This window comes from Phoenix dactylifera, unplaced genomic scaffold (genome assembly GCF_009389715.1).
Source record: "Phoenix dactylifera cultivar Barhee BC4 unplaced genomic scaffold, palm_55x_up_171113_PBpolish2nd_filt_p 000728F, whole genome shotgun sequence".
NCBI lineage: Eukaryota > Viridiplantae > Streptophyta > Magnoliopsida > Arecales > Arecaceae > Phoenix > Phoenix dactylifera.
In genome coordinates, this window is record NW_024068105.1 from 221,964 (window position 1) to 232,251 (window position 10,288).

At 42.9% G+C, this 10,288-nt stretch overlaps 1 protein-coding gene across 1 annotated transcript; it reads right to left on the reverse strand.

Annotated features, from left to right (window-relative positions):
* Positions 1 to 2,862: 2,862 nt before the first annotated feature.
* LOC120104015 (glutamate receptor 2.9-like) lies at positions 2,863 to 8,631 on the reverse strand. The gene is made up of 5 exons (XM_039120172.1): positions 8,173 to 8,631; positions 5,160 to 6,466; positions 4,762 to 5,074; positions 4,256 to 4,662; positions 2,863 to 3,866 (listed from the first exon to the last, which is right to left on the reverse strand). The coding sequence occupies exons 1-5, from the start codon at positions 8,450 to 8,452 to the stop codon at positions 3,276 to 3,278; spliced, it is 2,898 nt and encodes a 965-aa protein (XP_038976100.1). The 5' UTR covers positions 8,453 to 8,631; the 3' UTR covers positions 2,863 to 3,275.
* Between the last annotated feature and the right edge of the window lie 1,657 nt (positions 8,632 to 10,288).

Genomic DNA, 10,288 nt, shown 5'->3' on the forward strand with positions numbered 1-10,288 from the left:
CAAAGGGATACTCACAGAGAGCTGAGATTGACTATGATGAGATTTTTTCCCCAGTGGTCAGACACACTTCCATCAGGGTAGTGTTGGCATTGGTAGCACATTAAGATATGGAGTTAGAGCAGATGGATGTAAAGACAGCTTTTCTTCATGGTGAGTTGGAGGAGCAGATTTACATGCAGCAGCCAGAAGGGTTTTCAGAACATGGACATGAGCTCTTAGTCTGTAAATTAAGGAAGTCACTTTATGGGCTAAAGCAGTCTCCGAAGCAGTGGTACAAGCATTTTGACTCCTACATGATTCGGATTGGCTACAGGAGATGTGAGTATGACTGTTGTATTTATGTGAGGAGCCTTGATGATGGTTCTTTTATTTTTCTGTTACTATATATGGATGATATGCTGATTGCTGCAAAGAATATGAATGAAGTCAATAAGTTGAAGACTTTGTTGAGTAGAGAGTTTGACATGAAAGATTTGGGCGCGGCCAAGAAAATTCTTGGGATGGAGATTCGCAGAGACAAAGATTCCAGAAAATTATGGTTATCTCAGGGTAGTTATATACTGAAGGTGTTGGAGAGGTTCAGCATGGGTAATGCGAAGCCAGTGAACACACCTTTAGCGATTCATTTCAGATTGTCTACCTCACAGTGCCTAAAGACAGAGAAAGAATTGAAGACATGTCAAAGGTTCTATATGCTAGTGCAGTGGGATGTCTGATGTATGCTATGGTTTGTACTAGGCTGGATTTGGCGCATGCAGTTAGCGCAGTGAGCAAGTTTATGGCTAATCTAGGGAGACAGTATTGGGATGCAGTCAAGTGGATTTTCAGATACTTGAGGAGTACTACAGACCATGGTATCATGTTTGTCAGACAGCAAGATGATCCTTCAGTCGTGGGGTATGTTGATGCAGATTATGCAGGGGACCTGGATGACAGAAAGTCGACTACAGGCTATGTATTCACTCTTGCAAGAGGGCCTATCAGTTGGAGGTCCATGGTTCAGTCTCTAGTTGCACTATCTACGACTGAGTCCGAGTATATGGCAGTGGCTGAGACTGCCAAGGAAGCATTGTGGTTGACGGGTTTAGTCAAGGAGCTGGGTGTTCAGCAAGGTGGAGTTCAGTTGCATTGTGACAGTCAGAGTGCAATCTATTTGCCAAAGAACCAAGTGTATCATGCGAGAACCAAGCACATAGATGTGAGGTATCACAAGATTAGGAAGTTGGTTTCTTCCGGTGATATATTGTTTTAGAAAGTTCACACTTCTGAAAATGCAGTAGACATGTTGACAAAATCCGTTACTGCAGACAAGTTCAAGCATTGCTTGGACTTGGTTAACATCTCTAGGTGCTAGAGAGGATGTGTTCCAACTTATCAGCGTCAGGTGGTGTCCCAGGTTATCTTTTCTTCTAAGGGGTGAATATTCGCCAAGGTGGAGATTGTTAGAATAAGTGGCTCATATTAAGTGGTATTCTTATTTGAGTGGTATACTGGTATTCCAACGGAGCGGAGCGAAGCGACCAGATATATTTATCTTTGGGATAATTATGTAATGTTTATTTTACCAGAGATGCTGATAGGGATTGGAACTCTAGGGTTAGGATTTTTAATAAATATCTTGTAATCCTTGCTATTTGGAGATAGTTGAAAGTTACGGCCGTTTCGCTCCCGTGGACGTAGGCACATTGCCGAACCATGTAAATTGCTGTGTTCAATTCCTCTTCCTCTTCCTCTCACAATTTTGTATGTTGTTTTGTTCGCCGTTTGGATCCTGTATTTTTTGCAACAATTGGTATCAGAGCAGCTAGGTTACAAATTGATTTTCCATACGGTGGGTTTTGGATGGCTCTCTTCCCAAGGTGAGAAACACCTTTTCTTCCGTGGGTTCTGTCTTGAAGGCAGCGAAGAAGAAGTTCTTTCGTGGGAGGCTTCACGTGGGGGAAGGGGCTCTTGGTGCTTTCTCTTCCGAAGTGCTTCACGTGGAGGGAATTTTGTTTTGGGGTTTGTGTGTTCTCTTCCCAAAACGAGAAGAAGAACAGAGGAAGGAGCGTGAGGGAAGGAACGACGGCCGTAGGTGTTGTTTCTCTTCTCACAAAGTTTCGGGAAGGGAGACAACTTACAAATCCAAACCCAGCAGTCTTGTAGGCTGGTCCAACCATTGTTTATCTACTACAGTGGTCTGCAAGGAAGCTATTGACATATGGGATCTCATGGAAGATGGCAGATACACCATTATTGTGGCTGCCCTTGGAGAGTGCCTCTGCATATTCATCAGAACTTCCCAAGTCTCTAAGCTTGGACTCATCAAAGTGGAGCTGCATCAGTAGCTCTTTTACAAAGGAACCCCGTTGATGGCCAACGTAGTCACCATTTTTATACGCTGTTTTATGCCCGTAACAGTTGGCTGGAGCTGTTCAACAGTCAACATGGAGGTCAAACTAGCTGTGTAACTCGATGTGAGGATCATTACGACAAATACCCATATGATCACTGCGATCTTTGATAAGTTGCTCTCCAGTTTTTCTCCAGAAACCATAGTAAAAATATTACTCTTTCTCGATCATGGCTGTGATTGCCTGGCCTTGTCATTAGATAGCTAGGGGGTAATTACTTAACCATGACCAAAGACAAGTGTTGAGAAAGCAAAATAGAAGATGGTTCCGAGTTGTTTGGACGTATGGCCCCTAAATTCTTCGTTGATTCGATGCTCCACCACCCACACCACGAATCCTATAAAGAAAAAGAAGGCCAAGGTCCTGAGCCAGAGGTCCACTGTGAGTGGCTTCAAGAAGATCCATGCATTCTTTCTTGCATCCTCTTTGACTGGAACAATCATAACTCCTGATTTTGTGGATGGCAACGTAAAGGAAGCCAAGGAAGCTAAGGAGCGATGAGCTCAATTAGCCACCCAATGTATTAAAGAATAATATTTACGTCAGCATAACGCAAAGAGCAAAAGAAAGGGAAAACAAAAGTCAGGGGAAAAAAATAAATAAAAGACACAGTCAGAAAGAAGATTAGCGTAAAAGCTGAAGATGTAGTGACGGGCAGAGGTGAAGGCTCGGATCGGGCTGCATGAAGCTCAGCATCGAAGAGCACAGAATTCATCACAGCAGAAGCCTATTGAGAGCTGATTCCATCATAGCCAAATGCAGCCGAATAGGAGGCAGCATCGATTTCATGTGGCATTGCTGAAAGTTGGACAGCCCATTCACAATTAAGTAGCATTTGATTTCATGTGAACAATCCAATTAAATGAGACAACCAATCTAGATTCAGACAGCTCTCTCTACCCTGATTTCAGACAGCTCTTCAAATGCCTCGGCCCGTGGAAATCTAATCCGTGGACTGCCCGGGTCCATAGAGGACATTCCTTCATCTGGTGAGGCAAAGTTTATGTCGGAATGGTTGGAGATGCTCATGGGACTCTGTGAACCATCAAAATAAGGCAAGATTACAGCGCCCTGAGCATGCCCGTTTTGGTTGAGTTCCCCATTGTTTGGAATGACTTCATCTTTCTTCTTGAAAGTAGGGGAAGTGAGATCCTTGCTGTCGTAGTACTTGGCCAACGCTACTATTTTTCTCCAGAGGGAACTCTCAGATGTAGTGGCTCCTTTCCAGTTCTTGTAGAGGAACATGGCAAAGAAAACCAACAATGCAAGCAGCGAGACAACTCCAGTGATGAGAAACAGGCCTCCAAAGCTCTGGAAGTTGAGACTCGCGGAGCTGACGCTATCGCTCTGGCTTGGGGAAGCTGACTGATCTCCAAACCACTTCTTTTCGATCCCTGTCATTATATCCCCTTCCGTCACACTCAAGACGGCCCTTGAGACATCAGGCACCAGAGGAGAATCTCTCGGAAAAACCTGCGAAACATAAAATTCAGATTTTTCAGCTCAAATTCTAATGTTGGAATCATGAAACATAACTTTTCATGTGGGCATGGAAGAAAGCTGCCAATGCCCTTTCAGGGTATCTTTTTTCCTGCCTGGGTTGCAACCTGTTTGTCATGCTTTAGCTCAGAGAGCTAAAGCTAAAATCAGACCATTTGCCCACATTTCAGTGAAGTATTTTGCGGAACAAGAAATTATGAATGCTTTTAGAGGAGAAAGTATGGCAAATGATAAAAGAAGGTGCGATGCATGGTAAGCCCGGTTCTGTGAGGAGCATGTCTCATCATGAAGATATGTGATGGTTATGTGATTATCTGATAGCAATGCGAATCCATGAAAAAGGCAGGAGAAATGGAACTTACGAAGCCAAAACCGTCAGTCTTGTAGGTTGGTCCAACCATAGTGTAGTCTGCGCCATGTTCTGATAGGAAAAGCTTGAGGTAGGGAATCTCATCAAAGATAGCTGCAACCCCTCCATGAGCACTCCCATTTCTCAAAGCCTGAGCATACTGGTCAACTGCAGTGTAGGTCCTGAGCTTGTTCTCGCCGAAGTTCATTCTCTTCAGCATCCCTAACACGAACGATCCGTCTTGGTACCCAATATATTCTCCATTCTTTAGCAGCTCGTTCACGTCGGTTACCGTTGGCTGGAGCTGTTGCACGGTCAGCATCGAAGTCAGGCTCGCCGTGTAGCTCGATGTCAATATGAGCACCACAAACACCCAAATGATCACCGCGAACCTCGATAGATTGCTCTCCAGCTTCTCCCCTGGAAATTTGTCCAAATCCAATGGAAGTTAGCCGAAGATCGATGTACGTACTAATAATCTCCTACGATAGATAGAAGCATGAGAAACGATCACCGAACTGTGGGCGAAGACGAGGGTGGAGAAGGCGAAGTAGAAGATGAGTCCAAGCTGCTGGCTCGGCGTTCCCCGGAACTGCTTGTTGATCCGGTGCTCGATCACCCACACAACACACCCGGTGAAGAAGAAGAAGGACAGGCTTCCGAGCCAGAGATCGGTGGTCAATGGCTTCAAGAAGATCCAAATGTTCTTGCTCTTGTCCTCCTTCACCGGCACGATCATCGACACCCCGGACTCGGTGTACGGCAGAGTGAAATCCACGTACAATGACCGGTTGAATATGATCGTCACGTCCCCCACCACGGCATCAAATTTCTGCATCCCATTTATAGGATCAATGAAGAAACCCGAATATCAAATTAACGGTGTTACTTGAGATTTAAAGTGTTCTTCTGCTGACCTTATCGTAGACCTGGTACACGAAATTGTCGTAAGACTCGACGTTGTCGTAGGGTACGTACTCATAGGGAAGAGCATACGGCAGCGCTTGCATGACGGCCTCGAAGACGTCGATGCAGTATCCGGTGACGGTCACTTCGTTGGTGGACGGATTCCGAGACACGTTCACGAACTCGTTGAACCCCTGCTTCACGGGCACGCCAATTTGGAGCTTCTTTCCGTTCGTCGGAATCTGCCACCCTTTGGGCACCATCGTCGAGTCCCCCGGCCAGATGACGGGCTTTAACCCCGTCCGATCCTTCGAACTTACCGGTGACCGGGATATCCTGGACACCGGATTCCAGAATCCGATCTCCCTCCCCGCTTTCCCGTTCACATTCACAATTTCGAACGCGGACGACTGCAATTGCCCGTCGCTTAGCCGGAATTCGCCGGCTAGGCCGTGGAATCGGGTCTTGGAGATGGCCTGTAAAAGTTTCGGCCCGGTCTGGGACTCGCCGAGCTTGCCCAGGTCGGAATAATTCCCAATTTGCGATGGCCTCTGCTGGAATACAGGACTCGGGGCGCCCACTTTCTCCACCGCCATCGCCAGCGCCCAAGCGGCGTCGTAGGCCCACAACTGGAACACGGTCGGGTCCGTCGGTTCGACGGTGGGATTCTCTCGACGGAATCTCGCCTTAAATCTGGCCGTGAAATTGATGATCTCCTTCGATCTGGGAACGTACGGCCGCACCCCGATCACGCCCTGCATCGAATCGATGACCGTCGGGTCAAGCAGATCCAGGAGATCGGTGATCCCGTCGGTGGTGATCCAGGCGTAGTCATCGGTCATCATGCCGAGTTGCTCGGCCCGTTGGAAGAGTCGAGAGCCGAGGCTCCGCGTCATGTGGACCACGAAGACGCGGGTCTGCATGGTCATGAGCTTGTAGAGCTCTTTGTCGAGCTGGTCGTCGGAGGCGGAGGGGGAGATGACGCTGCGGTAGGGGACGCGGGCCTCGACGTCTTGGAGGGCGTCGGTGAGGGAGGGGATGATGCCGGCGCCGTAGTCGGAGTCCTTGTAGATGGGGACCAACTCCCGCCATCCGAAGTGTTCGACGATGGCGGCAATGGCGCCCGCCTGGGAGGAGTCGTTGAAGGTGGCGCGCACGAAATAAGGGGTCCGGGCGGAGGAGAGGGATGGGCTGGTGGCGGAGAAGGAGAGGATGGGGATCTGCGTCTTGCTGCCGAGGTCGGCGACGAATTCTGCCTGCGATGAGGTCTGGGGGCCGATGATCGCTTGGACTTGGACGTTCTTCAGCAGGTCCACCGCTGCAGCAATGAAAAGGGGAATGAGTTAATTTTCTATCTTTTCCTGTCTTCTTGTTCGTTTCTTTTCTTGGGTTAGACCAAGTTGCAGAGTTTGTGACAAGTGGGCTAGGTTTGATCTTAGACTAAGACTGGCCATGAATACTACTGATTAGCTCACAAAGTTGTTCTAATACTCTAGATTCCGAGCCGACGTTTTTGTTTCTAGAGCTACGACTTTTCATGTTGATTGCTTCTTTTTTTTTTTTTGCTTCATACCTAGCAATTGCTTCTCCTGCCAGTACTTTGACGAGTCAAAGCTCCAAAATAGGTTCTTGGTTTACAAGAATCAAACTGGTTTTCCGATCACCGGTTATCAAAATATTTGAAAACTTTGAGAAAAAGGATAGATTGGTGCTTCAAATTTGTTTCTAGTGTCATTGAATAGTAAGCGGGTTGGAGGTTTGCTTTAAGGAAGCAATTTGTATTGCACCCAGATTAAAGGTAAAAGTGGGCCGAATAATATCCATAGAGATCCATTTTCGTAATCGAATTCATCAAGATATTGATTGGAATTTAAGCATCCAATTAATGTCCATATCTATACCTATATTTGTTAAAGAAAAATAGATATAAATATTGATTGATAACTATCCGAATATTGAATTCTATTTATAATCTTATTTAATTTTATATATCACTCATATAATTTTAAAGAAAATATATAACTACATTAATATGCTATTAACTTGATTTATCATCTATTTAATAATATTTTTGATTTTATGATTATAAAACTAAATCATTTAACTTATATCTATATTTATATTTATACTTCTAAAATTCAGATTTGTATTTATATTTGTTTAAAATAGATATGAATATGAATTCTTGCATTCGACTAGTATCCGTATCCGTATTCATATTTGCCAAACAATATACTGGTATGCAATCTATATTCAATTTGCTTTCAGGTCTAACCTAGATCATGCCCATGCTAGGAGGCATTTGAATAGGCCCAACCAATTGGCCTAGCCTGAAAGTATTGACTTAGCTCTATGCCTACCTTTCTTTAGTCATATTTTATAGGCTCAATATTTTGGGAAGAATGTGGAAGAAATGTGGAACATCCAAGCCAATGGAAGAAAAGGTTGTTGTACATTAATAGAGCATATGAAAATCCATATTTCAAAACTAGAAGATTTTGATTTTTAAAGATGGGAAAAAGATGGGACTCTTATTTTAAATTTATGCACTCCCTGGTACGCCCACTTTCCTCTAAACCTGAACCTGCACCCCCTTGTGAACATGTATGACCAAAGGAGGTGGCACCAGCACCCATGGGTCTTCGAGCAGGTTCAAAGTTAGAGCTGCGTTTGGTTCGTGAATAAAACAGGAATAACTTTATTCCGAGAGAAAAGCCCTTTTTTTTTGTACTCTTTAGCAATGGAGCAACAAAAAAAAAAAAAAATTGTTGCCTATGGTTTCTCAGAAAGTTTAGCCTGACAAGAAACAGGAATAAGCAACGGAATAACTGTTCCAAAGGGTATAATTATTCCTAATCCACATTTATGATTCAGAACCGTACGAAATATAGGGTTTTTTCAAGAATTGGGAGCGCCAATTTAATTTTGAGAGGCAGGCTCGGATTTGTCCAATCTCTACAATGGAAGAAATAGGAGCGGCAGAATTTAGAAATTATCTTCTCAAAATATATAAAGAGAGGATACCTGCAGAGGCCGCCCCAACGTCATCTTGGTTTGAGTCTCTGGTATGCAGAATTATCCTGGTTCTGTAGTTACGATGGGCAGCATAGAAATCATCGATCGCCATGGAGATGCTGGTCCGGCACCTCTTCCCCTCCATACTCCCAAGATCAAGAATTACTCCAACATCAACCGATATCGTCGCATTCTGAGCCAAAACCACCCCGGCTCGGTCGCTCATAAAGGAAGAGAAGATCACCAAGAAGGAAGATGCAGAGAGAAGAAGGTGGGTTGGCCTCTCCATCTAGACCTGAAGCCTCTCCAATCCAACTCATGAACAATCCTTCCTCTTTGTAGCAGGTTTAAAGGACCAGAGACTAGGAGAAGAAAGAAATGAAGGCATAGCTTGAGATGGAACCACACGGGCCTTGGAATCTTATAGCATGATAACGTGCAGAGACTAGATGGGAGCTGTCGGTTTGTCTCTCTGTGGAAATTAGAAAAGACTAGGTTTTAATAAAATTGAAGGGGATTCGGATTTGAAGCAACACTACACGCGGCTTTATTTGTTTATTTGTAAATAATTGACTTTGACTCTAGAGGGCCTACGTGGATGGTTGTTGCCTCTGCTGGAGTACTCAACTGAAGCGGTGTTACGACTTACGTGGAAGCTCTATTGGTGCTCAATGTTCAGTCTCACCGGGCGGTCTCATGACTAGGGCTTCTGCGAAGTGGGTAGGTTTCGCGGTCGGCTTGTGGACCAAGAAATAACTCCTTTCCCAATCCCCGAAGCATTCTATAAAGAAGTCTATGGGCCGTCGGGACTCATTTCCGGTATTCACGGAGATCGACACGAGTAGAAATGAAATAATGAATCGAGTTAACAATTACAATACCATCGAGAATAAAACCATTGACACCAGGACATTGGAGATTTATTTTTTTATTTTTTTAAGCATTTTTTTGGCATAGATATTCTTTTAAAAATTTAAATTTATGTGAATACTTTCTTAAAATTTATATTTATTTTTATATCTTCATAAAATACTGTTTTTTAACAAATGCCCCCCGATATTTAACGATTCTTCTAACACCGTTAATAAAAATAATATTTATTTTAATTAAAAATAAAATAAAATTTTAAAATTATTTTTTTGCCTTCTATTGCGATTACTTTATAAATGTTTCTTTTTATATAGCTACCCATTAAGGATATTTTAGCCAATTTAATTTGAAACTGTTAATTTTTTGACGACGTTAGATGGCATGGGTATACATGCAAAAACAAGGTAAAAAAAGGATAAAATAGCAAAACAAGTGTTTTACCAATGTATACATGTAAATAGTAATTTTGTAAGGATATTCATGCAAAAATTGATATTTAGGAGGATATTTATGCCAAAAAAAGATTTTTTTTAATGAATAATTTACAAGTTTGATGTGATTTTAAACATGTTGAGGAGCAGGACCACATTAAAACAAATAGAGGATAAACAATTTAAAATGATAACAAGAAAAACAAATGTCTCAAGAAAGTATGATATTCTAATCATGAATTGACTCGAAAAACAAAGGCCATAATCATCTTCGTCATTAAACGTTTCTTACTTCAACATCGGAAAGAAAATAATATAAATTATTTGAGGTGCTATATATGAACGGTTGTGCTTGAAACTTAATATGGATAGTTAGCATTATAAAATATCAAGTAAGGGATGAATGAAGTCTTTTGCTTCTGACCTTTTCCTATTTTTAAATATGGGATGTGTGTTTTTCACTACTGAATGGAAATACCTTTGGCTCTTGTCATAGTATCGTTCCTACCATGCTCTTGACCATCCTTGAATTCAAGACAATGAATATGTTCAAAGTATGGACTGTATTTAAGGACTATGAAATAATGATAAATGGTTGTTTATTATTGGTTGGTTTCTTTTACTCGCCGCTTTGATGCGTTTTATAACATGGATTATAATGTTAAAAATAGAGTTCGTCATTGGCCAACACACGGTAGTATAAAAGGAGGCCAATCAAGTTTGGGAGTAAGAGGCTCAGGTTGCTGATAATATTTATGTCCATCCACCCCGAGGTCATAACATACTTAAAACATTTGTAGAAAACATTTTATCAATCTAATAAT